The sequence below is a fragment of the Aureobasidium pullulans genome (assembly GCF_000721785.1).
Source record: "Aureobasidium pullulans EXF-150 unplaced genomic scaffold scaffold_4, whole genome shotgun sequence".
Taxonomy (NCBI): Eukaryota; Fungi; Ascomycota; class Dothideomycetes; order Dothideales; family Saccotheciaceae; genus Aureobasidium; species Aureobasidium pullulans.
The window spans coordinates 973,953-1,001,073 of record NW_021941024.1 but is presented as its reverse complement, the minus strand read 5'-3'; the positions used below and the strand labels follow the sequence as shown (position 1 = coordinate 1,001,073).

General features: G+C 52.2%; 12 protein-coding genes across 12 annotated transcripts; 5 read left to right on the top strand and 7 right to left on the bottom strand.

Moving 5' to 3' along the window:
• The first annotated feature begins 459 nt into the window (after window positions 1-459).
• Window positions 460-1,982, top strand: M438DRAFT_343544 (lactoylglutathione lyase-like protein). Its single transcript, XM_029905007.1, has 5 exons — window positions 460-525; window positions 621-794; window positions 845-1,388; window positions 1,453-1,575; window positions 1,625-1,982. Exons 1-5 carry the CDS (start codon window positions 472-474, stop codon window positions 1,687-1,689), a joined length of 960 nt encoding a protein of 319 aa, XP_029763356.1. The 5' UTR covers window positions 460-471; the 3' UTR covers window positions 1,690-1,982.
• M438DRAFT_163352 (uncharacterized protein) lies at window positions 1,748-2,387 on the bottom strand. The gene has a single exon (XM_029899061.1). The coding sequence runs from the start codon at window positions 2,309-2,311 to the stop codon at window positions 1,805-1,807; it is 507 nt and encodes a 168-aa protein (XP_029763355.1). The 5' UTR covers window positions 2,312-2,387; the 3' UTR covers window positions 1,748-1,804.
• Window positions 2,388-2,608: 221 nt separating this feature from the next.
• Window positions 2,609-7,603, bottom strand: M438DRAFT_343543 (shikimate dehydrogenase). The gene is made up of 2 exons (XM_029905006.1): window positions 2,766-7,603; window positions 2,609-2,708 (listed from the first exon to the last, which is right to left on the bottom strand). Exons 1-2 carry the CDS (start codon window positions 7,482-7,484, stop codon window positions 2,637-2,639), a joined length of 4,791 nt encoding a protein of 1,596 aa, XP_029763354.1. The 5' UTR covers window positions 7,485-7,603; the 3' UTR covers window positions 2,609-2,636.
• A 189-nt stretch (window positions 7,604-7,792) lies between these two features.
• M438DRAFT_363273 (ribosomal protein S2) lies at window positions 7,793-9,181 on the bottom strand. The gene is made up of 3 exons (XM_029907640.1): window positions 9,091-9,181; window positions 8,941-9,038; window positions 7,793-8,841 (listed from the first exon to the last, which is right to left on the bottom strand). The coding sequence occupies exons 1-3, from the start codon at window positions 9,160-9,162 to the stop codon at window positions 8,094-8,096; spliced, it is 918 nt and encodes a 305-aa protein (XP_029763353.1). The 5' UTR covers window positions 9,163-9,181; the 3' UTR covers window positions 7,793-8,093.
• A 1,619-nt stretch (window positions 9,182-10,800) lies between these two features.
• Window positions 10,801-11,883, top strand: M438DRAFT_332961 (uncharacterized protein; the record flags this gene model as incomplete). Its single annotated transcript, XM_029903559.1, has 2 exons — window positions 10,801-10,846; window positions 10,901-11,883. 2 exons carry the CDS (start codon window positions 10,801-10,803, stop codon window positions 11,881-11,883), a joined length of 1,029 nt encoding a protein of 342 aa, XP_029763352.1.
• A 98-nt stretch (window positions 11,884-11,981) lies between these two features.
• On the bottom strand, window positions 11,982-13,603 carry M438DRAFT_163219 (uncharacterized protein). The gene has a single exon (XM_029899060.1). The coding sequence runs from the start codon at window positions 13,444-13,446 to the stop codon at window positions 12,079-12,081; it is 1,368 nt and encodes a 455-aa protein (XP_029763351.1). The 5' UTR covers window positions 13,447-13,603; the 3' UTR covers window positions 11,982-12,078.
• A 987-nt stretch (window positions 13,604-14,590) lies between these two features.
• On the top strand, window positions 14,591-16,647 carry M438DRAFT_343538 (uncharacterized protein). Its single transcript, XM_029905005.1, has 3 exons — window positions 14,591-15,230; window positions 15,283-15,686; window positions 15,741-16,647. Exons 1-3 carry the CDS (start codon window positions 14,634-14,636, stop codon window positions 16,306-16,308), a joined length of 1,569 nt encoding a protein of 522 aa, XP_029763350.1. The 5' UTR covers window positions 14,591-14,633; the 3' UTR covers window positions 16,309-16,647.
• Window positions 16,648-16,725: 78 nt separating this feature from the next.
• Window positions 16,726-18,650, top strand: M438DRAFT_363269 (uncharacterized protein). Its single transcript, XM_029907639.1, has 2 exons — window positions 16,726-18,210; window positions 18,269-18,650. Exons 1-2 carry the CDS (start codon window positions 16,767-16,769, stop codon window positions 18,388-18,390), a joined length of 1,566 nt encoding a protein of 521 aa, XP_029763349.1. The 5' UTR covers window positions 16,726-16,766; the 3' UTR covers window positions 18,391-18,650.
• Window positions 18,651-18,766: 116 nt separating this feature from the next.
• On the bottom strand, window positions 18,767-20,648 carry M438DRAFT_314148 (uncharacterized protein; the record flags this gene model as incomplete). The annotated part of the gene is made up of 4 exons (XM_029902593.1): window positions 18,767-19,179; window positions 19,236-20,216; window positions 20,278-20,395; window positions 20,448-20,648. 4 exons carry the CDS (start codon window positions 20,646-20,648, stop codon window positions 18,767-18,769), a joined length of 1,713 nt encoding a protein of 570 aa, XP_029763348.1.
• Window positions 20,649-20,704: 56 nt separating this feature from the next.
• Window positions 20,705-21,394, bottom strand: M438DRAFT_163092 (uncharacterized protein). Its single transcript, XM_029899058.1, has one exon. The coding sequence runs from the start codon at window positions 21,146-21,148 to the stop codon at window positions 20,789-20,791; it is 360 nt and encodes a 119-aa protein (XP_029763347.1). The 5' UTR covers window positions 21,149-21,394; the 3' UTR covers window positions 20,705-20,788.
• M438DRAFT_163128 (uncharacterized protein) lies at window positions 21,395-22,655 on the top strand. The gene is made up of 2 exons (XM_029899059.1): window positions 21,395-22,107; window positions 22,158-22,655. Exons 1-2 carry the CDS (start codon window positions 21,640-21,642, stop codon window positions 22,326-22,328), a joined length of 639 nt encoding a protein of 212 aa, XP_029763346.1. The 5' UTR covers window positions 21,395-21,639; the 3' UTR covers window positions 22,329-22,655.
• A 327-nt stretch (window positions 22,656-22,982) lies between these two features.
• M438DRAFT_353192 (MFS general substrate transporter) lies at window positions 22,983-24,680 on the bottom strand (the record flags this gene model as incomplete). The annotated part of the gene is made up of 1 exon (XM_029906853.1): window positions 22,983-24,680. One exon carries the CDS (start codon window positions 24,678-24,680, stop codon window positions 22,983-22,985), a length of 1,698 nt encoding a protein of 565 aa, XP_029763345.1.
• Between the last annotated feature and the right edge of the window lie 2,441 nt (window positions 24,681-27,121).

The window sequence follows — 27,121 nt, the reverse complement described above, 5'->3', positions numbered from 1 at the left end:
CGGCGGTGGTAGCCCCACCAAGGGCAGCCAGGGTCAGAAGTACAGCTCGTAGTTCGACAAAGCATTGGGAGAGGAGAATGGCGTTGCTACTTTTGCTTTCGCCTGTCATTGGCACGCAAGCAATGACGCGGGTAGCTCGAATCGAAGCATGTTAGGAGTTTCAATCCCCTTGCAAATCTACCTCTTTTACACATGACAGCGCCCTGAACAAGTTCCTAAACTAATGGTGAAGCACGCAAGTTGTTATCTAGCTATGTCTGTAGCTGCTCGCCCAAAGTGTTGATGGCTCCTGCCGTCTCCTGCTCAAAGGCAGCGCTCGACATTACTAAGGATGTGCGGGGTACATCAGTGCGTCATCAGCCATCAACAGGGCAATTCACTCTCTCTCTCGAAAAAGTCATGTTGAAACCAATTGTCCAACCACTCTTCGCAAAACGCACCTTTACATCGTACACCAGACTCGCCGCCGCCATGAGTGACACTTCCACCTACAAGTTCAACCACACCATGCTCCGGGTCAAGGACGTAAGCATGATCTCCCCGAACACCACTACCACCTACCACCTATACCACACATACCCCCTTTGAACAATCCCATACTGATTGTCCTCCTCATGTAGCCGAAGCGATCCGTCAAATTCTACGAGCATCTGGGCATGAAGCTCATCAACAAGCTCGAGAACCCTGACGCCAAGTTCGACCTGTACTTTATGGCCTACGACGATCCCAAGTCTGTCTCCCATGGCAAGCACTGGACAGACCGCGAAGGCCTAGTCGAGATGACCCACAATTATGTTATGTAAGCCCTGGAGACTCGCATGAGGAGGGAACTAACATCATAGCAGGTACGGAAGACGATGACAACTACACCGTGAACAACGGCAATGGCAAGGAGAACCGCGGTTTCGGCCATGTGTGCATCAGCGTCGACAACATCCAGGACGCCTGCAAGCGTATCTCAGACGCCGGCTACTCGTTCCAGAAGCGTCTTGAAGACGGCCGCATGCGTTCCATTGCTTTCGCCCTGGACCCCGACAATTACTGGGTCGAGATCATTTCTCAGAACCCTGTCAATGAGACCGAGGGCAAGAAGTCGGATGTCTCCACCTATCGCATGAACCACACCATGATCAGAGTCAAGGACAATGAGAAGTCTCTCAAGTTCTACCAGGACGTTATGGGCATGACCCTGCAGCGTACCTCTGAGCAAAAGGAGGCTGGCTTCACTCTCTACTTCCTCAGCTACGGTCCCAAGGCTCCCGAGCAGTCTGCTAATGGCGTCAACCCAATCGCTGACCGCGAGGGTATACTAGAGTTGACGTTTAATCACGGCTCTGAGAAGGACGACAGCGTCAAGTACCACAACGGCAACGATGAGCCTCAAGGATGTACGTGTTGACCCTTCTATAACCTTTCCATTTCCAGAAGTTTTGCTAATTTGCTCCGCTTTAGTCGGACACACCTGTGTCTCTGTCGACGACCTCGATGCTGCATGCAAGCGTTTCGACGACATGGGCGTCCAATGGAAGAAGCGTCTGACAGACGGCAGAATGAAGAATGTCGCCTTCATCCTTGGTAAGGATCCACTAACAACAACACGAAATTGATGACTGACTGTGCTAAGACCCTGACAACTACTGGATTGAAGTCATCCAGAACGAGAAGCTCAAGAACAGAGCTAGCTGGTAGACTCTTGATTGAACCAACCTATATGGGAAAGCGCAATTGGAAGCGCATAATTGGTCCTATAAACTGGCATAGTTTTGGAACTTGTACATGAAATGACACAAAAGGATACCAATGTCTATAACTTGACTGTCGAGATGCGCGACAACTTTCCGATTTGGAGACCGACTGGTGGTGGAGACCCGCTATCTTGCCCTTTCTTGGACACGACTGATGCGTCGAAATTTAGCATGCGTTTTGACAGCTCCTCCCACTTCCTATTGTGGAATTCAATTCTTTCCCTGTGTTTTCTGCTCATCACTTTCCTGAATCGCTCTTTCTCTTCGTTTGACTGCCTCTCGATGTGGCACTGCGTTCTCTGGTTTTCCCTCTCGGCCAAATCTTCCATCATCAATGTCGCTCCTTCTTGATTTTGTTCTGTCATCAAAATTATTCTATCATGGTCCTTCTCGAGGGCATATCGCTGGGTGTGACTCGCATGTGAGTACAACAAATACATCGTCCTGGAAAAGGTTCTGCGTGACATTTTGACTGGACCCGGACAATGGTTGAGAACGATGCCAGGGAACAAAATGCGACTGAGATTTCTCGCCGACATCATTCGCGAAACGAACCGGTCAATCATCTCCAATGCATAGTACTAGTAATAAGAGCCACGTACTCACCGTGGATTAGAGAGAGATGACCATGTGAATCGGAGTGTGAAGAAGTATCCCATTTTATGAGCGAGACCAGGGTTATGGGGTCGGCAACTCGACATGGCCAAAAGTGTCACCATCGTACCGAGTGATCGAAAACAAGCAGGTAAGCAGCGTACGTATAGTGTGGCAGAAGAACCGAGTGAACGAATGAATGAATGAATGAGTGCTTGCTTTTGTTTGAAAATCGCCTAAACTGCTCAGTCATGATGCTACTTCAGATTGTCCTCCATCAATTTCTAAACTCTTTCCTCATGCCTCATCACCCAACACAGCCTTTCTGGAGAAGTCGTAGAGAGGTGTAATGTCAGTCCAGTGTTTGAACTATCACGCGGGAAGTTAGCATACATGTCTCATGCACATTGTCAAAAGGTTGCTTACCTGATGCACACCCTGTCCGACCAAGGCCTCGAGACCAGGAACAGTCTTCCAACCGCTGTTGTCAGCAAGTTGCATCAACGATGTGATGCGAGGCTTGTATGCCATCTCCAGCAGAACCTTGCTTTTGTCTGCAGGTCCGGGAATATCACGAGTGTTGTTGCCAGCCTCGAACAAACCACACAGAGTCTCGCGCATAGCAGGGTCAATGGGCGAATCACCGGGAATGGTACCGATGGCCACGACAGGGTGTCTGTCGGGTGAAAGTTTCGATACCTGTTCAGTATCGCTCAAGACTTCGATGTTGAAGCGCTCGTCAAAGGAGCCAGCCAACGCGGAAAGCTTGGTTGTGTTGCGACCGACAAGGTAAATTGGACTGTAGCCCATCTTGTGCAGAGCATAGATGGCAGCACGGGCAGTACCACCACCTCCGATGACCATGGCTGCTTCCTTCAGTACACCGTTGTTGTTCTCGGCACCAGCGAACTGAAGGGCAATGGTCATGCCCTGCCAGTCAGTGTTGTAACCGGTCAGAATGGTCTTTCCACCAACCTGAGTAGGCACAATGGTGTTGACAGCACCGATAATCTTGGCGGCAGGATCGACATGGTCAAGCAGTTCCATAACGTCCAGCTTGAGAGGAATGGTCACGCTACCTCCACCAAAGTTGGGAGCACGGATGATCTTCTCAATATCCTTCGCTACGGTAGTCTCGAACAAGCCATACTCGTGCGGGAGTCCCGATTGGGCAAACAGGGCGTTGTGAAGGGCAGGGCTACGGCTCTGGGATATGGGCGAACCGAAGAGATAGAACTTCTTAGGTTCAATCTCGCCGATCAAGCTAAGACCGCGGCGAATGTCGGCGGCCGAAAGCTGGCCAGGAGCAGCCACAACGGGAAGAGCAGGCGAAGAGACTGGAGTCATGAAGCGGTTCGTAATGCGACTGAGCTTGCCGTGTTCACCCATGTTGAGGGCAATAAGAGGAATCTCAGGGTGGGTCTTTGCAGCCCAAGCCTTGAACTCTGCAAGTGCGAAGTTGTCCTCCAATGACTTTGCAGTGCCGACAATCTTGATGATGTCTCCATATTCCAGAGCAGCGTTGTAGTGCGGCATCCACGCACTGCCGCCAGTGGCCCATGAGAGCTTTCCTGCAGGGTCATGGTGAGAGGCAATAATCTTGCTATTGCGCTTGTGCGAGATGACAAAGTCTTTGAGCTCTTGCGATGAGGTCAACTCCACATCGACGAAGTCACAACCCATTCGTAGTGCGACTCTGTAGAGGTTGATTGCTTCCTCATCAGCGCCGTCGGGGAATCGACCACTCTGAGACTTGGTGCGGATGGTGAAGATGACGGGCAGGGAACTGCCTGATCGCAGAGCTGCAAGTTGTTCGACTAGGAACTCCGGGCTCGGGCGTCCGTCAGATGTGGACGGGTCCTGAAGAAGGTCTGCACGGAACTCGATGACATCGACTCCAAACGAAATCTCATTGAGGCGAGACAAGAAGGGGGCAACAGTGGGAAGTGTCAACGAGACGAAGAAGGATTCCTTCTTTCTTCTCATACGCTCCATAGCACACTCACGGTTAGTGAGCAGTCTCAGGAAGCTGCCAAAGTCCTCGATTGTGTTCTTGGCTCTGGCACCGTCCATCGACTCGACCGTCTGGCTGTGATAATGGAAATTACTGCACTCTTCGTACCAAGGCTTTCTGCGGAGCCATACGCCCATCATGTCTTCGACATATGCTGGGCGTGTCTTATCGACCTGCAAGAAATCCATGACCAGGTTGATATCTCTGGTCACCAAGAGGACATTGCCGCCATTCTTATGGTAAGATGTGAGAATATTACGAGCCTCGGTAGTCTCCACAATGCCACCACCAGTGGCGAAGATGTAGCCAGTGGGCTTCTCCTTCATTACAGTCTTCAGAAGAGCGAGTTCAAGCTCGCGGAAACCGTCCCAACCCTTCTCTTTGATGATGTCGGGGATGGTCATACCAGCAGTTCTCTCGAGTTCTGTGTCAAGGTCGATCAAAGGCCAACTAAGCAGACGGGAAGCCCAACCGCCAGTAGTGGTCTTGCCGGCACCCCTCATGCCAATGATGAAAATTGACTTTTGGTTACTTGAGGAAACAGAGTGACCAGCAGTGTGAGAAGAGGCGCCCTCGACACCTTCCAACTTGACTTTGAATAACAGAGACAGTTGGTCCCACCATCCAGGCCAAGTCTTGCCCACACACTCCCTCTCCAAGATGAGCGAAGGGTGAGGAGCCATGGTTGAGAGGACAGAGAAACTCATGGCGACTCTGTGGTCATCATAGCAGTGAACACCATCCTTTGCTTCTTGAAGATCAAAGCCACGGCCATCAATCTCGATACCATCATCAAGCTCTCTGCATGTAACCCCGAACTTGGCAAGTTCATCCTTCATTGCCTTGATACGGTTACACTCCTTGACGCGTTGGTTGGCAATACCCAAGATACGGGTGGTGGCACCATCCGCGTTGGGCTTAGCGACTGCAGCAAGTACAGACGCGGTAAGGAAAGCGTCAGTCATGGTTTCCATGTCGACCTCAGGTAAAGGCTTTAGCTCGCCAACAGGGGGACCGGTGACGGTAGTCGAGGTTGCGGTCTGCTCAACCTTACATCCCATAGGTCTCAGCACCTCAACAGCAAAGCGTGCATCACCTTGAAGAGAGCTTGAGCCGATGTTAGGGACTGTGCAGGTGGTGCCGGAAATGGCAGCCATTGCCAGAGGGTAAGTGGCAGAGCTAGCGTCGCTCTCGACTTCATACTCGGCGGGATTGGTGTAGGCCTTGCGAGGGACGTGGTAAACATTGGGCTCGGTACTAGATCTCTCAACCTGAACACCGAACTGAGCCATCATAGCGATGGTCATGTCGATGTATGGCTGGGAGATGACCTTATCGCCTACAAGACGGAGTGTCACAGGGTTCTTGGCGTAAGGCGCGCACATCAGGATGGATGAGACATACTGAGAAGAAACCTTGGCGGTAAGCTCAATCACACCACCCTCGAAGCCACCGGCAGCGGCAATACGCAGAGGAAGACTGCGACTTCCAGGCTTGCCGATGTACTCAATCTCGACGCCGTTGGACCGGAGAGCATCGACAAGAGGGCCCTGAGGTCTCTCTTGCATACGAGCATTTCCAGTCAGAACAGTGTGGTTGACGGAGGATGGTTTAGCGAGGGTCACAGCAGTGGTCAAGAAGCGAGATGCAGTGCCGGCATTACCCAAGTAGAGTTCGTCAGCGCTAGCCTTCAGTTCACCACCATTGCCATTGAGGACAAGGACACGGCCTTCATCCTCCCAGGAGTAGGTTGCTCCACCGAGCTTGTTGATGGCAGTGAGCATGACCTGAGTATCATCCGAGTGCAACAAGTTGGTGATGCGGCAGGGACCAGAACCGAGAGCAGCAAGAAGCAGGACACGGTTGGAGATACTCTTAGAGCCTGGAGGTTTGCAGGAGACGTTAAGCGAGCTGTCAACACCTGGGTGAACGAGCACACTAGGAGAGAGAATAATGCGGATATCCTTGTCAGCCACAGTGCTGGCCTTGGGCTCGTATGTTTTTCCAATGGCGGAAAGAAGGACAATCTTCTTCTGGCCACCTGCGTTCTTCTTGTCGACAGCCATGATCGAAATCAAGCGATCGACGGGGCAGTGCTTGTTAGCAGTCCTTCTACGAACAACCTTGTCCTCGAGGGAAGTAGGAAGGCCGTAACTTGAAATACACTTGGAAAGACGAGCAACGGCACCAGGGGCTAGGACACCCAAGTGGCGGGCGAGTTCAGCCTCCTTGACCATACCAATAGCGACGCATTCGCCGTGCAGGATCTGAGGGGTAAGAATGGCCTCAATGGCATGACCAATCGAGTGACCGAAGTTCAGAATGTTGCGCAGACCGCCTTCTCTCTCGTCAGCGGAAACGACCTCAGCCTTGATGCGAGCAGAACCGAGAACAATGCGCTTGAGAATATGGGCGATCTCTGTGAATCTGCCTTCGCCCTTCTTGGTCTTGTCGTCCAGGACCTTCATGATCAAGTCTGCGTTCTCTTCCAAGGTAGCAAATTCGGCCTCGTCCCAGAAAGCAGCCGTCTTGACAACCTCGGCCATGCCGTTGATGACCTCTCTCTTGGGCAAAGTCTCGAGGAACTGAAGGTCAATGTAGATGCGCTGGGGTTGCCAGAAAGCTCCAACCAGATTCTTGCCAAGGGGAGTATCGATGGCTGTCTTGCCACCAATGGACGAGTCGACCATGGCTAGGAGTGTTGTAGGGACTTGTACAAAGCGGATACCGCGCATGTATGTAGCGGCAACAAAGCCAATCATGTCGCCAATGACACCACCACCCAAGGCAATGACCACGCTGTCTCTAGTGACACCTTGCGACAGCATCCAGTCCTCCACGGCGGCCTTGGTCGATCTGCTCTTGGAGCTCTCGCCAGGCGCAACCTGGTAGGTGAGGAGTCGCGGCGCATTGTCGAGTTTCGATGTGTGTTCGTTGAAGGCGGCCTCGAAGGTAGGTGTGTAGAGAGCACCGATGTTTGTATCGGTGATGAGGATGTAGGTGCCCGAGGATACGTTCTCCAGCAGGTCTGGGACGACGAAGTTCTTCCAGAGTCCGTAGTCGATGATGATGGATTCCTTGCCCAAGATGGAGACCCGCGTGGGCTCACTGGCACTTGAGCTGCCCGACATGATGGACAAATGGACTCACGGCAAGAGCGATGGGGCTCTAAGACTATGAGTTCGAAGTTGCGCGAAGGTCAATCGATCAATTGAAGGTGACTCAAACGCCTCGAACTGTGGCATGAGCCCGCCCACTCGTCCCCACGAGAATTACCAAACCTTAATCTTTTTGGTCCCTACCGAGATACCGACATCGGATGCCGTCACGTCTCGACTGTCTCCCATGAGTCAATTTCTACAACACGGTCTATGTTCTGTTCACGAGATGTGTCACAAGTCATCTTCTACCAATCACAGTCATACGCAACAGGCACTTTAAGAACAGGCGAACATGTAGTGGCAGTGTCTACTTAGATAGGGCAACGTTCAAGTACATCCCTTCGAGACAGCACAGGGCTTTCCCCCACTGGCAGCAAGGCCAGTGGATATCTTTCCCTCATAAGCGCCGTTCTCTTTGATCTAGAGTAGAGCAAGAATAGCGACGGTGATAAGTGGAAGGCCTCTCAGCAAATGGACTTTTTGAACTTTCGTAGTCGGGCTTATGGTGTATAATCCCCCATTTTTGTTGTATCGACTTTTTCACTCAACCCGCTCTCGCCCCCCTCGATAATGTGACATTTACCAGGTGGTCTCAGGGGCGGTCTCGGCGTTGGCCTCGGAGGCCCAGCCCTCGTTACCGGTCTGGACGGGAGCGCTGGAAGCAGCCCAGTCAGCGCCCTCAGCATCCCAGCTGGAGTTGGCGGCAGCACCGGCGGTGCCAGAGGCGGCAGCGAAGGCACCAGCGTTGGCGCCGCTAACCTCCCAGTCGTTGGCGAAACCGCTCTCAACGGCGGCGGGGCCGACCTCGTCGGCACCGGGGACCTTGGCCTCCTCCTGGTTGGCCGAGTCCTTGTTCTCCTCGGCTTCGGGGTCGCGGTAGAAGTACAAGTCAGTCATGACATCCCACTCGGCCTCACGGCTGGGGAGGGTGCCGCGGAGACGGAGGACCTCACGGGCGAGCATCCACCAGACGAGACCGATGGCGTGACGACCCTTGTTGTTGGTGGGGATGGCAACATCGACGTACTCGGTGGGCGAGTCAGAGTCGCAGAGCGAGATGACGGGGATGTTGACGTAGGAAGCCTCCTTGATGGCCTGGGCATCGGTGCGGGGGTCGGTGGTGATGATGAGGCGGGGCTCCTTGAACGAGCGGGTGATGTAGTTGGTGAAGTTACCGGGGGTGAAACGACCAGCAATGGCAGAGGCACCGGTGTGGGCGGCGAACTTCAGGACGGCACGCTGACCGTAGGGACGGGCAGAGATAACGCAAATGTCGGCGGGGTTGTCAATGGCGACGATGATGCGGGCAGCAAGGACGATCTTCTCCCTAAACGCGCATCCAGGTCAGACAGGGCTCTTTTGAGAAATTTCGAAGCTGTGAAAAGTCGCGATTTGCGCTTTCCGGCGGCAGCATCATCCAACGCACCAGGTCTTGCCAATGTTGATGACGTTGACACCGTCAGGGCGAGTCTTCCAGAGGTAAGGCTCCATGTGCACCTGGAGGTTCTTGGAACCGATGTGGCACTATAGTCCACATTAGTCGAGGAAGTCGTTATGCTGGCGCAGTCGCACGAACCTGAGCGGCCAGGAGCATCTCAATGTCTTGGCTGGTAGCAGCCATGGAGGCGGGGGTGTTGGAGGGAGACATCTTGACCGGTATAGATTTGTCGACGGGCTGGTGACAAGGGAGAGGGAAAGCGCAACACTGTAAAAGATGGAAGCCGCGACTGCCAATTTTGACGCCGCCAAGCTCAAGCTGTGGGTGGTCCATCCGGCATTTTGCCGAAGCAGGACAGGGTCGCATCTCGAGATCTGGAGCTGCAACACCACGAACATCAAACAATGACTGGAATCTAACAAACTGGTTTCACTGAATATCGGTGTCTTTTACAGTGTTGCAGGCAAACCCTCACCGCTTTCGACTTTCGATATGCTAGATATAGCTGCCGCCAACTTGCATCTTCCACTCACTTGCTTCCTTCAGTTCGTACCGCTCTCTCGATCTCACCACACCAGCCTAATCTTCTCAAATATTCTCTGTGAGTTCTCCGGTAATCGACATATGCGTCTTTCAATGTCTGTTCGCAGCTTGGGTCAATCGTCTGTCATTTGCTCGGCGGCTGAAGCATTACCTCAACATCTATCTACGGGCAGAAAATTGCGCCCAACACTTATTCTGCGGCTTGACTTGTGCATTCAGTATTCGAACTGCGGCTGGAACGATCCGTTGACGACCTCTTCTGCGGTTTAATTCAGGCATCGAGTATCGTTGCGGCTGAAGTCATCTATCGACGACCTCTTCTGCTACTGAGGCGATCCACCCGGTCATCCTATAGAGCGTGGACAGACTGCGAACCTGGTCTTTCGACAGACTGGCAGTCGGCCCAGCTAAGAAACTCGCTGTCCCGTTTGTGTAGAACGATACAGATAGTTGCAGAACACTTTCGTCCCAGTCGCCCATGTGTCGCGGTCGGAAAGTTATCAAAAGGCAAGATGCTTTTGAGAATGGTATGATTGTCCAAAGAGAGGACGTGGGTATACGGCTCTCAGTGGACAAGGACCTAGTTTCCAAAAACGAATCGCCTTTTGATAGCTGGTTTGATCGGCACCTCCGAGTCTGGGACAGGGCCCGATACGGCTTCTCTTCCCCTGAATGTACCTTGCAAGTACTGCTGCACCTCTTCTGATCGTAAGCTCGACAGCAGCAAGAGCAAAGACTATCAGAAGTGTAAGCAAAGAGAACCATAGCGAGAGCAAAGATGGCTATTGCAAGGGCAACGACATTCACGATATGACGTTCACAATGCAAAGACAGCCGTGGTAAGAAAGGCCAGATTAATTCATAGGATGAGCAAGGTCAATCTTCGCAGGGGATAATCGACCATTGCAAGGTTGAAGGTAGCCGTCGCGAGGGCAAACACAACCGTACCGAAAAGACGACCATATGGATCGGCTCTTTTACATTAGACATGGTCTCTGACCGGAAAACAATCATGTATTTCTACAGCTGTGCGCGTGGTGAACTTAGCACGTAGAGAGAATGAATAATGCAGACGAGTTCTAGAGCACTTTCCAGGCACTTTGACTATTATCCGAATCCCGAGATCAAAAGTTCGGGACGAATGTTGTGAGCTCGATGATTAGAACGACAAGAAGGGAGGGTGAGTGTTTGTGGTAGTCGCGGAAGTCAGATGCCAAGGCTGCCGATTGATGGGCATCCCCGACCGCATCTCGGTCAAGCCAAATTTCGGCGAGCAGTTGACGGTATACTAGACCCAACACAAGCATGCCGCCACGCGTTTCCGTATTCTCAAGCCTGCGTGCTCTGAATGGTTTGTTTTGCCTCCAATGACCTTAAATTGACGAATGCCAACAATAAAGCGTAGGACATGGCTGCACAGCATCCCCTTCAACGCAGATATGTCGAACTTTTGCCTCGACACCGATAGACCGGGCCTCGACAGTACAGCAGAAGAGACGACACCGCGACCCTTATGCACTTGCCCAAGCTCGCGCTCGCAAAGCCGCCAATATTTCGCGCCAGCAGGTACTCGAGCAGGAACGCACAGTCGCCCTTGGTGATCCCGTACGCGGTGTCAGCACTCCTTTCGTCCAGTCATTCGAGACGGCCATTGCTCCTACCCCTACTCCTTCTTCCACCAACAACACTCACGCCGCTACTCGCAATGAAGCTTCCTCGCCAAACCAATCCCCTCCAGGCCCGAACGCCCAGACCGAGGACTACAGGAACTTCTACCTCACTCAGAATGAGATCAGAGAGGCTTCCGTCCGCAGCGAACAGTTGACTGCTGCCGTTACCGAGCAGGATTTTGTCGAGGCCCAGACCCCGGAAGAGAAGCAACGCAGAGAGCAAGAGCGCCAGCAGAACGAGCAAGAGCGCAAGGAGAGACATGCCACAGCCACAGAGGCCCTGAATCGCATCGTGTCACTGGCCAACGGTTCCTCCAAGGACCGCCTCCGCGTCAACATCCAGCGCTGCGTCGACACCTTTGGTCGCCACCAGACCGACAAGCAGCTTCCCCCCAAACCTCCGGTCGCCGAGTCGATACTGCTCAAGAACCCTAGTGCCAATACACAAAAGACCGAGCGCGCCGGTCCCGACACAGGTAGCAGCGAGGTCCAGATCGCCATTCTGACAGCAAAGATCAAGACATTGGCCGACTTCCTTGAAAGCAGAGGCAAGCCTGACAAGATCAACAAGCGCAACCTGACCATTCTGGTCCACAAGAGACAAAAGCATCTCCAATACCTCAGACGGAAAGAGAGAGGTGGTCCGAGGTGGCAGCACCTTATCGAGACACTTGGTCTGACCGAGGGAACTTGGAAGGGCGAGATCAGTCTGCGATAGAGAATGTTTCATGTGTGCATAACTGAATTCCTACGGTAGATGGGGGTATCTGTAAAATTACTTTGTTCCTGTATATCCAATTTCCTTTCATCAAATGCTAACGCCTTGCTGCCAAACAACACAAGTTTCCGTACCTTGTTCACTTCTCCTGCTTCATCGAGAGGCGTTTCTCACAAGCCCATAGGCACGTTTGCCTTATTCTTCCTCGCTTTCTTCATCGCTGTCCGCTCCACCCTGTTGTCCCGACGCAGCATAGTCGTCCAGTCCTCCTTCCAGCTCCAGGAGCATCTGTTTCTCAAGATCGAACTCGTCGTCGCCTGTAACAGTCGGTCCGCTAACACTCGGTCGATGCACTTGTGCCGGGCTGGGTAGTTGTAAGGCGTCCACATCACCATCTTCGTCTGCATCGCTTTCGACTTGGTCATACTCGTTGGCTTCCTCGTCTGGATCCATGACGAGTTCATCGTCATCGTGGTTCGTCTCTCGATGCTCTCCAAGTGGACTTGGTCGTTGTGGGGCTGGCGAATTGATGTGACTACCAGCCGGACTGCTTGCTGCGCTACGTAGACTGCGCGGTCCATCGCCTAATCCATTCGAGAACGCAAGACCGAGGCTCGATTTGGAGTGATTGGAGCGGTATGTGGATCGCTGGGGTTCATCACCTTCCAATATCAGATCACCATCGTCGTCATCGTCGTCAAGAGACAATTCTTCTGGTTCGCGTTTCTTTGGTGGAGGTTTGGAGGGCAGAGAGAGTCTCGTAGAGGCACGGCGGTCAAGACGCACAGCCGGTACATCTTGTTCCACCTTTCGATGTGGTTGTAGTCCCGGCGAAGGAGAGCGCGTGGTGTCTTTTGCAATGGGTTCATTATGTGTGGGTTTTTGTTTCTGTCTCGGTTTTGGCGGTAACTTGGCCGTCTGTGGAGCAAATGCGGACGTTTGTTTACGCATGGATTTGGCAATCGGAGTGTTAGTTCGTGTAGATGTTTGGGAGGCTGCAGGAGTGGCTGCTGGTGCGGGTCTGACAGGGGCCAAGGCTGGACTCGGTGAGGCTTCGACGTCGAGATAGTGCCTGAAGTCGAAAGGATTGGTGGGATCAGCATCAGCTGAATCCAAGATGACACCACCATCGTCGTCGTCCTCTGCCTCCTCTCCGTGCTCGTCGGTGTCGGGACGCAGTTGTGGGTAACGATCGGCTAGCACTCTAGAATTCGACTCCCGTGGCGCACGAGTCAAGTTCATGGCGTACGAAGATGCCAGCTTTTCTAGAACAAACTCTTTGCCTGCCTTGTCGAGCAGTAGAAGATATTCGTCGTCATCGTGGTGCCGTCTTCCAGAATACATGTATTCATCGATGCCGTCTTTCAAGGACAGAGTGACTCGATCACCCTCGGGAGCATGCGAGATGACCGATTCGGCATTGTCGGGGTCCGAGAGATCTGGTCTATGATTGTACTGTATACTGGAACATGATGAGAGATGGCGTCCCAAGCGGATCGTGTAAGGGGCCGTGTTCCGCAAATCGAAAGCAGGCGAAGGTCGCGGAGAGACTGCTGCCGCCATGGTACTACAAACTCCAATGACGGGCCGGGCAGCTGGGCAGCTATGGACAAGCGGACACACCGACGAGTCTGTTGACAAGGAGCGAGAGGGCGGCTTGTCGGGATCAATCGCTGGGTCGGGACCGGCAGCCCCAGATGCACGGCTGTTTCTGTTGACTCTCGGCAGCCTTCTCCGACAACAACGGTCGGCGAATCTATCTTTTTCTATCCTTGTGCGTCTAGACGTGCTGTTGCAGGAGGAAGAGGAATAGACCACTCGAGAAATGACTAGACAGTAGACTTGGAAGCCAAAAGTCCAAACAAAAGCCGTCTTGTTATAAAACGTGCACGCAAATGGCTGGCAGAACAAAGACAAGGCACATGGGTCCTAAACACATGCTTTGTGTGGAACACTGGAACACATGACAATAACTAGCACGAGCTTCAGACAGCCATCTCAATGAGGTTTTGAACACACACGAAATTCCTCACCACTCACCAACCAAATGTCACACGCATCAAGTGACATGTTCTCGAAGGGAATTGGTCGTTCGATGTGTTTCACCCGGCAATCTATATAAGGGGACAAGAAATTTGATTGGCTCGGTTGGCAGAAGCCTGCTTGGAGCTCGTCGCCTTTGGTAGAGATCTACTCACAGGCTCACAGCAACAACAGTATGCGGCAAACAAGAAGTTTAAAAACAAGAGTCAGACTACTTGCTGTGACAGAAAAACGCGAGGTCGTTTTTCCAGACAGCAGCTTGCAACCTGAGACTCGCGGCAAGGTGGAAAGCTAGTCTGTGCATACTATGACGTGGTCTTGGCATGTGGAACTTCGATGGCTTAAGACAGGCAGTAGCTGGATAGAGACAGCTTGAAGAAACACTGCCACCCTCTCAATTCAGCATCGAACCCGCCTGACAGACTCGCCCTGTTGGCATGCCCATCTCCTAGACTGCACAACATTGTAAGTGGCACCCAATTGCGCCAGCCCTGCCAGGCACACTAGCGTTTCGTTTCATAAGATGAAGGCGGCTCGTGCTGCCTACTTGTCCACCGAGGACGCCAATCAACAGCAACCTTGATTCCGAGACCCTTGGGCACTTTCCTTTCTCTCAAAAGACTCCAATGCGGCCAGATGCTTATCTCAATGTGCCCACAGCCATGTCGGTAAATCGTTCCAACAGCCAAGTCCGCAACCTGCTCGCTATGTTCGAGAACAACAACAACCACACATCCACCGATTCCACCTCACCAGACCGCGGTCGCTCCAACGGCCATCTGTCCCCATCTTCCAACGGCGACCGTCCCCTGTCCAAGGTTCGCTCGAGCTTTGTCTCCGTCGAGCACGGCATTCCGACCAGCCCAAGTCCAGCCATGGAGATCGACCCGCAAAAGACCAAGGAGGAGTACCAGTCCAGACAGGAGAGCTCCGCCAGCCTTCGCCGCCACAGCTTCAGTCTCGATGAATCAAAGGATGGAAATGCCCTCGCCAACCTCAGGCAAAGCATGAGCCAAGAGGAGGAACGTCGAGGCTCGAACCCCATGGTGGCCGAGACCATCCCGGAGGCTGCCATCGAACAGACCCCTGCTGCCACCACTCCCGCCGTAGAGGCCAAGGACTACATGGCAGCCGGTCACGTCGCACATGGCAATGGTGACCTGCCCCAGAGCAAGCTCAGGGATGAGGTTTCAGCCGATGATATGGCCGAGAACGGCGATGCCAGCCCGTCCACGGACAGCGACAAGCCCCAAGCCATGCCACTTCCCGTTGATGACATGCCTGCCGACAACCCTGACAAGCCGGTTAGGAACTGAACTTGGCCCTTTACCTTGCTAGATGCTAAGCTGTGTGCAGGTTTCTGGTGTGCAAGAGGAAGCCGGCTCAATGCAGCCTTCTGACCTTAAAGAACGATCCACTGTCTCTCCCACCCCTAGCGCCAATGGCGAACCAGAGACGGCACCTGCTCCACCAGCTGCGCTTCCCTCACGCGCCCGTCGCGGTACCGTCACTGCCGTCGACGCAAGCCCTGCCCCTGTGCCTCATAGACCCGCCAATATTGTCGCAACCGCTCCTGAGCCCGAGGCTGAAGCTTCACCCAAGACACCAACTTCTGTCAAGAAAGCCCCTGCACCTACCTCGGTCAAGAAGTCGCCAGCAGCCAAGTCGTCTACCCTCTCACCCAAGCCCCCTGTTCGGAAGCCTAGCAATTCTTCTCTGGCTCAGGCTAAGACCAAGTCCGACGCTGTTTCCGCAAAGACGTAAGAAGGACTAAATCGACGCTTTCGTGAACTGTCGGCTAATGCGTTTCTCAGAAAGTCCCCCCAATCCAAGCCTACTCGTCCCCGATCGCCCACACGACCAATCAAGGTGTCATCGCATCTTACTGCGCCAACCGCCGCATCAGCAGCAAGACAAGATAATCAGTCTTCCAAGCCTTCTGTTTCTGTTTCAAAGCCTGCTGTGAACAGTCGCCCACAACCGCGTGCTCCTGCTGCTGCCGCAAAGCCTACTGCGAGATCATCGATTGCCTCGACTTCGAATCCACCCAAAAAGACTGAAAGCAAACCCGCCATCTCTTCGAAGGGAACCGATGACAGTTTCCTCGCACGCATGATGAGGCCAACCGCCAGCTCAGCCAGCAAGGCCCACGAGAAGACCGAGGCCAAGAGTCCTCCCAAGCGAACACCCTCCGTGATCAGATCAAAGATAGCGCCTAAGGCCAAGACAGGAAAGGCCGAGAAGACCAAATCATCAACATCCATCGAGAAGGCGGATGGAGCAGCAGGCGCTTCGACACCACAAGCAGCTGACAGTGATCAAGGACAGGAGAACTCATCATTAGAGGCTACTCCAGCTTTCGAAGCACCTACTATTCGTTGAGATCAGAAGATTACGAAAGCACTGGGAGATGATTGGAGCGTGTTCGATACCATTGTCGTGCATTTGGGAGTGATTATACCCGCATAGCGCTGTTGGGAAAGAAAAAGCGACTTCAGAAAGCTTAGCATTAGACTAGATCAGCAAAGGTATCAGACTTGATTCTGTTCTTATGGTTGTCGAGAGGCTTCGGCTCGTCCTTTTGGACGAAGCTAACCAGCCCCAACAGTGACAGGCCTTGAGGAGTGAGAAGTCGTATTTCAATCAGTGCCGTTTCGACAAGCAAACGCAAGTGAGATATCAGAGTCATATGTCGCGTAGGAGTACGAGTAGTTTCAGTTCATAATTGTTGGTATTTCCGTAAATGGAAGGTGCCGAGGTGATGCAGGAGTGGTGACGCCTCTATCTAACTCCGTTGTCGCCGTCCATACCTACAACACCTTATCCCATTAATCACAACCATGGAAGGAGAGAATACAGTGCCTCGACTGCTAAGCTTGCCGGCTGAGCTAGTTCAGAGTGTGCTTCAATTCCTCGACCCGACATGTCTAGCTGATGTGGCGCTGACATGCCGCTTCCTTCGTAACCACGCTTTGAGTGACTCCCTGTGGCAACAGCACGTCAATCGACAAATACCGCACTCCTTGACTAGCGCTGCCCCTCTGCCATCATTTCGAGACCTCTACATCACACACCATCCTTATTGGTTTCTGTGCAGAAACAGAATCTGGTTTTCGGACGGCGAACCAAACGGCAAACTGCTTCTTGCCCGCTATGATCCGCGTCGAGGTTGTATAGAAGCCTATGCCATAGTTGCCGAGCCAGGCATCCGTAAATTCGAGCATTGGGAGCACGACGAAGACGTCTCGGTTCACACCTTCAATCCTAAAGTTCAATTGGACCTCAACTCGCCTGTCCTGAAGCTCGATCCCGGAAATCCGAGGCGTGCTCATGACTATGGTCCCCAGCACGATGATGATCCAGGAAGCCACGCCCTTCCGTCGCTCTCTCGTGAGATCATGATGGATTGTTCTGCCAACCCTGGTCTTTACACGTCTTTTATGCTTTCTCGCGATCTTCCTGAAGTCGCCATCGGGCCTGGTACCAGAGTTTGGCCGCCTATGCACATTCCTGCTCTTTCACGCACACGCAATGCCTCAACTCGAGCATTTCAGGCTCTCTCACACCGGCCATCTACCCTTGATGAAGTCAGCCAGAACACTTTTCGCTTGCGGAAGTGGGTCGAGTTTTCTGGCCGTCGTCACAGCAGCTCGATAATGGCCTTGGGCGCCGCCAGCCGTATTGATACAGCCCTCAGGTTCGGCGGGTTTGCTCCTACCATTATGAATGCTGGTGGTCATGCTATGACGGTCCGTATGGGTGAGGAGGTGTCAACTTACGCCACATTACCACCGAGTTGCTACATACCGACCAAGGACAAGCCATGGCAGGGCATCTGGTGCGGTGATTACAGTGGTCATGGCTGTGAGTTTCTTCTTCTTCTGCAGCCCAACAAGGGTGAAGAGAGGCCGCTCCCAGATGGTATGGATCACATGCTCGAATGGCTCGCTACTGGCCGCTATCGGCGTGACAGCAACGGCTCCGAGAGCAGCGACAGCAGCTATGCGAGTGCTCAAGAGAATCAGGAGTCGGATCCTGAGGCATCTTCCTTCCAAGTCCCTACGTCAGCTTCATCAGCCATCACTGACGAGCAAGATGTCTACCGCGGCCGGATCGAGGCTGTCAAACTGACGGGCGATCCTAATGTCCCTCGTGGAGAATATACTTTTATTGCTCCTGACATCAGCGATGGCGGACTCGTACGCATTGCCGATGAAGCGGCCTTCAGAGGCGCGAGAGTTGTCAGGAGTGCTGGTCACATTGCTGGAGTAGGCTTCGCACACGGTAAGCACATATTCCTACCTCGGCTTCTAGACAGACTTGCTAATGACTTGTGTCTCAGATGAATACATGCCTTCGCAGCTCATCCTTATCTCTCCCGACTGTCTGGCGCAGCATTGGATTGAGTTTGGTCACATTTCCTACTACCGCCGTGTCGACCTAGACAGTCTTGGGCAAATCTAGTAGGCTACAGGGATAGAGCATGCCTGTCCTAGAGCACAGTTCACGCATCAACTGTAGTACACAAGGACTCATTTCACCATCCAAGATTATACCATTGCTGTAACAGGCAAGAGCATCCGATCTAACCAGACCGAGTATGACTGTGGATGGCTCCTTCCTATCTAAGCGAGAAGCGTAAAGCAGCCTCTCGCTCTGTTCTTGACTTCTCGTTCCGTTTTTGACTTCCTCGACATGTGCTGTATTGTCTCCTTCCGCTCTTCTTTCATCATGTTCCTTTCCCTATATAGTCGTGTTCGTCGTGGGTCGTGCTCCTCGTTCCTCATTTCCATCTCTTCGTCAGCTGCCGATGTCGTCGTGTTTCTTGACTTTACGACGTCTATCTGAAGACGACGTGTCCATCAGCGTCCTTGAGCATCACACGACCATCTGGCAAATATTCGACATTGAACTTGGCCTTCGAATCCTTTTTGGCGGAGTTTTTAGAGACTCTGCGAGGTGGTCTGTTGGCCTTTGCGAAGAGTGCAGCCCAGCTATAGTGAGCACTCACTGGACGCATCGTCACTGGGAAGTCGTCCGGGTTCCAGGGTGGAGTGCCGTCGAGGTCTGCGTTGAGGAAGTATTCGACGCCCCGGCTGTGACGGAGACCCTGTATGTCGACGGCTACTTTGGAGAGGAGCTGCATCATACAGTAGACGACGATCCAGCGACCGAGACGACCATCGTGGGTATCCATCTCTTCGTGCTTGCTTGAGGCTTCGTGTTTTAGGAATGCTTTGCAAAAGGTCGAGACTGTCTCATTGATTCAGCGCATGTCTTTGAGTGATGAAAGGTAGAGAGAGACTTACCGTATGTTCCTTCGTTGGTGGCGCCAGAGTAGATATTGTGAAGTTCTGGCCCCTTCTTTACGTGCTTTTGCATAGCAGGAATAAGCGATGATCGTCTAGCGCCCTTCTCTTCATCTGGTTCCACAACTAGGGTAGGATAGTAGTCTGGGGCTTTGGGATTGGCATGCGGCAAGGGGTTGAAGCCATACTGGCGGTCCCAAGATTTGAACAGCTGCTCACGATCAAGTCCACAACCAAAAGGATCAGCAGGGTCGGCAGTCGAGTCGCGATGCTCTGTCTCAACAATTAGATCGTAGAGGTTACCAAAGTCTTGTTGCAAGCGTTGGACTATAGAACGAGTGATCCAATGTCCGCTGTTTTGATGCACAGGCGGAGGCCACTTTCCATAGATCTGAGCATAGTGTTGTCCGAGGAACTCCTGAAAAGCCAGCAGTGATTGCTTGATTCCAGCGTGGTCTCCGAGTTCTCCCAAAATAGCAGGACTGATGCCAAATATTGTCATGGGCATCTCCACGGTTGTGAGACAATAATGCATGTGCGTACAGCTATGCTCAAGGAGAGCACGCGTTGTTGGTGAGACATCGTCTAGAGCTTCCTGGTCGAGCACTCCACAATTCAGCATTCCCACACAGTGTGCGAAGGTTTCCACAAAGGCTTTTGACCAATGAGTTCTCTCAGTCCATGCGAGGAATAGTCCGATGTCGGCAGGCCTGTTCGTACAATTGTCCAGTTTGAGATCCTGCACATACTCTTGTACGAATTCAATGGCCTTCTCTGGCTGACGTTGTAATCTGAAGATGTGTTTGACGATGATTTGCAGATCCTCGAGAGCAGATACCAGTGTAGTACCAATGATAGGTTTGCGAATGATGGTTGCGATGAAGTTGCGAATGGCGAGATCATATTTACCAATCTTTTCCACGTCGTCACCCAGAGACGGCACTCTGAAGTTGTAGTGCATGCCTTCTTCACAAACGCATTCTAGTATTATGTCAGCACACTCTAGTTGATACTCATTTGACATGTACAAGACCAAGTTTACCTGACATCAATGCAATTAGGTCCCTCGATCTAGTCTCGAAGATGATCTTGCTGTTGAAGCGGACATCTTGGTTCTCCAGTCTGACTTTACAGTCACCTTTGGGGTCCCAAATGTCATCCTTGAGGTCATCAGTCGCGTGTTTGCCAAGTGCGCATCACCGGGGAACTCACAAAACCATTGTAGCGACTCACTCCATCCGCGTCACCAGTGAAGATGAGCAACCTGTCCTTGTTGATGCCGTCTCTCAGTAGTGCGTTGACAGATGCCATGGTTGATATCCAGGACTCGGCCGGTGTTGTGGCAGCTTTGCGAAACAGAGGGTGGACCATGATGTCTTCAAGATCCTTTTCTGGATGGTCAGTGTTTGCCATGGCGAGTTTTGGAATCGTATGTCTGTAATCTTCGCTTATCGCCAGACTCGCTTATTGTAGAAAGGAAGTGTGAAAGAGTTGTTGTTTGGATAATCACACATCGTTTCACCACGCCGACTAGTGAAGCGCAGTCTCGCTCACTAGTCTTTTGAGGGATGTCCGTTTCCAGATCGACCCTCTTCAATTATAGAACCTTCCAGGGCGATGCACAATACTACCTTGAGCAAAGTAATACCTACCAAAACTGAAGCCCTATGATTCTGTGCTCTATCACCATTCAGGAACGCTTTAGCAGACAGTATCAAGTATCGCGTCAAATGTATAGAACATGGATTGACCGCAGGGAAGGTTACAGAGCCCTCGGTGTACGAGTGTTCAAAGGACATGGAAGACAATGGATGCAAAGGTCTGGAGCAATAAAACCTGGTGTAATGGTCTAACAGGTAAGAGGCGCGATCCAACACAACACCATCAGTGCACTCGATCTGCTTTGCTGGCATGTCGAAAAGCTGGCAATGTTCAAGAGTGAAGTGAAATGGTTCGAAAAGAAGGAAAGTTGAAAGAAGGCGGCCAAGGTGGCTTTGCTCAAGCTCTCCGATTGGCCAGCGTCCCAACCACCTTCCATGTTTTTCACACCTCCCAGCCCCGCGCGCTCTCGGGGTTTGTCAGATTCCACCAAGGGGCCAAGAGCAATGGAGAGGTATCGGCACATGCAGCTGCGCATAATATAGTATCCCAGCCATTGCAATCAAGATTTCCCCTTGTCTCTGAACCCAGCAAGCGGTCGTCATCACCTTGTACAAATACTCATCGTGTTCTTCATCAGTTGAGGAAGTGACCATCAAGCAGCGACCTTGCGCACTCCATTCGTGCTACCTTGAAGCACTTGTCGCCTTGATTTTTCATTCGTGCTGACAAGTCACCCGAGGGACTTTAACACTCTTCTGAATTACAACAGGACACCACGCTTCACATCCTTCACCTCTCAATCATGGCAATCTCAGGCTTCCTCTTCCTCTCGTTTCGCATTGCGCAGATCCTCACTCTCATTCCCATTGTGGGAATGCTGGCGTGGTTCGTCCATGGCTTTGTCGTCAACAATCAGCTCACACCCACCTACATTCTGTTGCTGTTCATCACGTCGGTCCTCGCAGCCGCATGGACTCTAGCAACGCTCGTAACATACCTGCGCGCTCGTCACTCTGCCTTGTTCGTTGCACTCGTCGACCTCGCTTTCGTGGGCACCTTGATTGCCGCTGTCTACGAGTTGCGTGCCATCACAAACCAGGACTGCTCGAACTTCAGCAGCGGAAGCATCTACCTCAGCCTGGGTCCCTTTGGCTACTATGGCCGTCAAAGCGGCAGTGACTGGTCTCTCCACATCAACAAGACATGCGCCATGCTCAAGGCCTGCTTTGCCCTTGCCATCATGAACATCATCTTCTTCTTCACCACCTTCGTATGTCATCCATGCCCCATCTCAATAGTGCCTCACTGACACCCCCTCAGCTCCTTGCACTGCTGGTTCATAGAAACCACCGTGACCGCGACACGGTTGTAGTCAAGAAAGAATACCACAGCACTCGCCACGGCCAACGACGCTCCAGTCGTGGTAGCTACGACAGACGCAACTCTCCTCGCCGATCCCATCACAGCAGCAACAGACGCTACTATGTCTGATCCATCCGCTTGGTTCATGACAGACCGCTCCAGCCTAACGACATGGTTGCTATCCTTCTACACGATCCGCTTCAACGACGACACGATTTGTTTTAATATACCATTACGCACAGCCATGCATGCCTTTCCTCCCCTTGATACTCTACATAGCAACTCTTCTAAACAGTTGGTTCTACCTTTGTTCTCGTTCCAGGACTGTCCGATCATCACTTATGTACCCTTGATCGATATGCTCTGGGCTACAATACGTGCTGCATATGCTTGTAGTTGTTGTGTTGCCAACATCGAACCTTCATCAAGTGTTCCTCATTGTCTTGTAAGATATGCGGGCGACTCGGCCAACACAGTCATTATGGAGATCGATATCGTTGCAGTAGAAGATTGCCTCCCTCGTTATGGTGTGGAGGACCACATGACGTCTCAAGTCGACAAGTGTACCGAGTATTCACCAGATACGCACCCGAATTCCGACAATTGTTGTTTGAAGTTTGTTTTCATGTCTTGCATTCTATCATGAATCTGACTTTTATGGATCCCTTGACCTAACCATATTCATACAAAAGCCCATAGGTATATTAAAAAAGATAAAAACGGAAACGCCGACCGCTAAATGCTGTAAGATGCAACGCGATGTTGATACGAACCAAAGTCCGTCTAGTAGACAATGGCAAGCTTGGAGCGAGCACGCATCAAGTGTCCGTACTTGTAAAAGACGAAGGGCACCAGAGTGAGTACACAAGCGATGAGAGACAGAATGAGACCAGCGTACTGACTTCCGACATTGTGGAAGAATTGTGATGCGAAAAGAGGCGAGACGGCACCAAGCGTGTTTCTCATGAGACCCTGGCCAGCGATGGCAGAAGATGAGCTCTCTCCGTAACAGTCGGCAGTGTAACTGTAGGTCGACTCGAAAATGAAATAGACACCAAAGGCGATAGGGGCGAGGGCGATGGTGGGACCGACCCAAGACAAGTAGCCATACTGAGTGAAACTGTAGATGAAGAGACCGATAGGCATCCAGACGGCACCCCAAAGGGCGGCCCAAAGACGGTCCTCAGGGACGACCTTGTGGTTGGGATCCTGGGTAAGACGAAGATATCTTCTCATCTGAATGTGATGGGCCAACCAACCGAGAGTAACACCGACACAGAGAGAGATGTAGGGAAGGCCACCAACGCCCTCGTTCCAGCCGCGCTTCTCCTGGAACGTGATAGGGATGACGGACAAGAACAGGAAGACAATGAACCAGGAGAAGGCGATCCAGAGGCCGAATAGGAACACGACAGGCTCTGTGGCCAACATGTAGATAGCCTTAACGGAAGAGGCCTTGAGCATAGCCTGGACGCTGGGAGTTTCAAAGTCCATGGCACTCTGGTAGCGGTCATCACCAGTAGCCTTGCGAACCGCCTTGGCACGCTTTTGGAGCTCGACGCCTCCACGAGTCTCCTTGAAGAAGAGGAAGATGCAGATAAGGAGTGGAATGTTGCTCAGTCCCTGGATGCCTTCGATCCATCTCCAGCCGATGGTCATGTCGATGAAGCCAGCGTAGATGGGAGCACCAACCGTACCAAGAATGGCCACGTACGAGAACATAGCCATGGGTCTGGCACGCTCGTGCACGTCGTACATGTCGCTGAAGGTACCACCGACAAGAATGGTTCCAACGCAACCGAAGAGACCGAGGAATGTACGCATGACTAGAATGGTTGCGATGTTCTGTCCGAGAGCCAGACCGATGAAGCAAAGACAGAAGAGAAGGTAAGCTCCAGCGTAGATGACCTTACGGCCAACAAGCTCACAGAAGGGGGCCAGGAACAAAGGGGCAAGAGCACAGGTCATGTTGAAAGTGAAAAGACCGAGTTGGCCCATTTCGGCGGATCGATGGAATTCGGCGACCATGCTATTGATGCCGGAACTGTAGGCGGTGGTAGCGAGACCGATGAAGAGGGTCATGAGGTTGAGTTGGGTAGAGATAAATCGTCTCTTCCATTTACCCCACTTGAAGGGGTTCTCTTTGTCGTCGGGTGCGAACTTGAGTTCGACTAGTTGCTTGTCGCCTTGGTTGATGACTTGGGTGCGAGTGAGGGGCAGATCGATGTCGACCTCAGTCAAGGGGCCGTCGAGGTTGAGATTCTCATCCTGGCGAAGCTCCTCGAGATGCTTGCCACCGCAGAGCCAACCTTGGGAATGAGGCTCTACGTTGGTCTCTTTCTTGTCGGTGGCACCCTCGTCAGATGATCCTGAGCGAGGTGATTCGGTATCCTTCTCCTTCAAGTTTTGCTCTGTCCAGGAGGCGGTAGCCGTCGAGGCACTCCGCGAGGGGTTTTGGAGATGTGTGGGTGCAGTATTCATGATTGAAAAACAACAAAGTGGATGCAAGTGCAAAAGCAACCCGGGGAGGGATGGAGCAACTATATACGATGACGGAGAAGTGGCCCACGAAAAACTCGCCCCGGGGAGTCTTGGAAACAACCCACCATCTTCTGACCGTATCCACTGGCACAATCGGCGGTGGCACGACAAGCAAATGCCAGTGAGATCACTCTCTCAACCTAAGGTTCCTTCTCGGTGGACGTTGAAGGGCCCGCGATGTGACCGACTGACGGACCGAAAACTCAGACTTACGGTTGAACTGCCTTTGGTCGTATGCAGGACGTCTACATCTCGTACAAAGCATATATGTTTATCAGACCATCTCAGTGTCTTGTTAGAACAACTCTGGAGCGGGTTTTAAGATGACGGGTGTTAGATGAACACCTCGATGCGCTTCTGGATAGGCATTGAGGTCGTCAAGAAGATGTTCAACGAGTCTGGAACGTGAACTCTACGTGGCCCGCCGTCCGCCAAGACATCCCAATCTGCACTTCTCAAACTCCAAGAGTGACGTCGTTGCGTTTTCACGTTTCGCCCCAACGAACAAAAATTGTTTGCATTGTCTACCTTCTTGCCGAGCAACCGATTCGTCTGACGTGCAACGCTTCTGCATCGCGCAGCCTGGCATTTGTTTGGCATCAGGGATCTAGGGCTGGGCATTGAAGGCCCGCAGAATTCAAGAGCTCCGGATCCCGAGTCTTCACCTTCCATCGAATGCCGGCGGCAGTCCCGGCACCCGAGTGGACCTGGTGGAGGATGATACAGAGTAGAATTTTACTTGAAGTTGATTTATTGTAATCATTCGAATGACGCAGGTGCTGATATGCCAGACGAGCGCAATACCGCGGAGAGAATGAGGGGGTTACTTGTATGTTTGCTGCAATGCTGTCTCCTAAACTTCTTCTAGAAACAATCCATCACCCTGCCAACAGGAACGTGATTCGCAAGACCATCCGAAGCACCTTGCAATGTCCCTCAAAGATGTGGCCGTCTGTACCACGCCATCAGTGGTGACTTGGAAAACACTATTAACAAGGACGACCGGATACACGCTAAAGTTTCCCTGCGACTCCTTCCACCATCACACATGACTTGTTGCTACGACAGGCGACAGCGGTGATGGGCAGGACGATACGAAGGAATACACACCGCTAGGCTGGGGTTATGATGAGTCTCGTCTCTCAATGAACAAGTTATGAATAGGCGACTTGAGGCTCATTGCTCTTCCCCTGCCGATCCCAGTCCCTCGTGTTTGCCATGAGCACGTCTCTGATCTGACATACAAGTACAAGTATTATGACGGGGGAAAGGCTGTTTTCCTGTCCAGGCTTCAGTCGCGCGACTTACACGAGTGGGCGGACGTGACACTGTGTTGGTGATCGAAAGACCATTGACCTATGATCCTCGATTAGCGACCTCGTCTCGCTCGCGAGCAATTTATCTCCTCAAACAAGAAGCTGGAGACCGAAGGAGCACCGGTCCCAGGTTTGAAATGACGAACCTGGTTCTTGAGCTACTCCGCGTGAGCACACAATTCAGCATCTGGGATCTCGCATAACTCGGGGTACCGTGAGTGATGGAAAATGACAAGTAACATGTACAAGGTTGGCAACTAGAGTGAGTTGGGAAGTTTCTGCCTCATCTCGTGATGTTTCAACCTTCTGCTGTGAAGAGGGTGAGAGCCGACCTGACTGACTTGATATCGGATGCAGTAGTCATGAGAATCCGATATCAATTTACGGAATGCGCCCGCGCCATGACGCCGGCGGCGCATGGAGCGTGTCCGAATTAAGCTCGCAACGACAATGCAGAGGATGCTAAGCTCAAGGACATGAATAAAGCACTCTTATCCTTACAACGACCTCCAGTTCCTGGACAGACAGCATCAGGTCGTGTCTCAAGATGATTACGGAGTACAGGCAGAAATATTGGGATTCTTGCTGCGTCACGCGGGGTGAACTCGGAACCGATTGCCCGCCCGCTTGCAGATGCCCTTTGGATCACGAATTGCAAGCAGGCAAATGCTCACCGTGTGCTGTTCAGATTCGGTACATACCATCGACAGAGGATCACTTCGGTTTTGTAGTTCGTGCTCTGCTGCCCATACCAGATCTTGTGTTTGAAGTCAACCCGATCTCTCAGTTCAGTCACTAAACTTGCTGATAACTATCCTAACTTTGTTACGTAGAGAAAGCGTGCGAGTACAGCCTTGTTGACTCTAATGCGACCGGATTGAATGACGCCTTGGTCGCTGTAGTTTATTGCAGTATCGCTATTTTGATCTTTTAGATCTAGGTCAAGCGTCGTGTATCAGTCGCGTGAATGGTGTTCCTGATGCGATTTGTACCACATAGATTCTCAGACCACATGTTATTTGATTTCGAATGCCACTTGCAACACATTTCATATTCTGCAACACC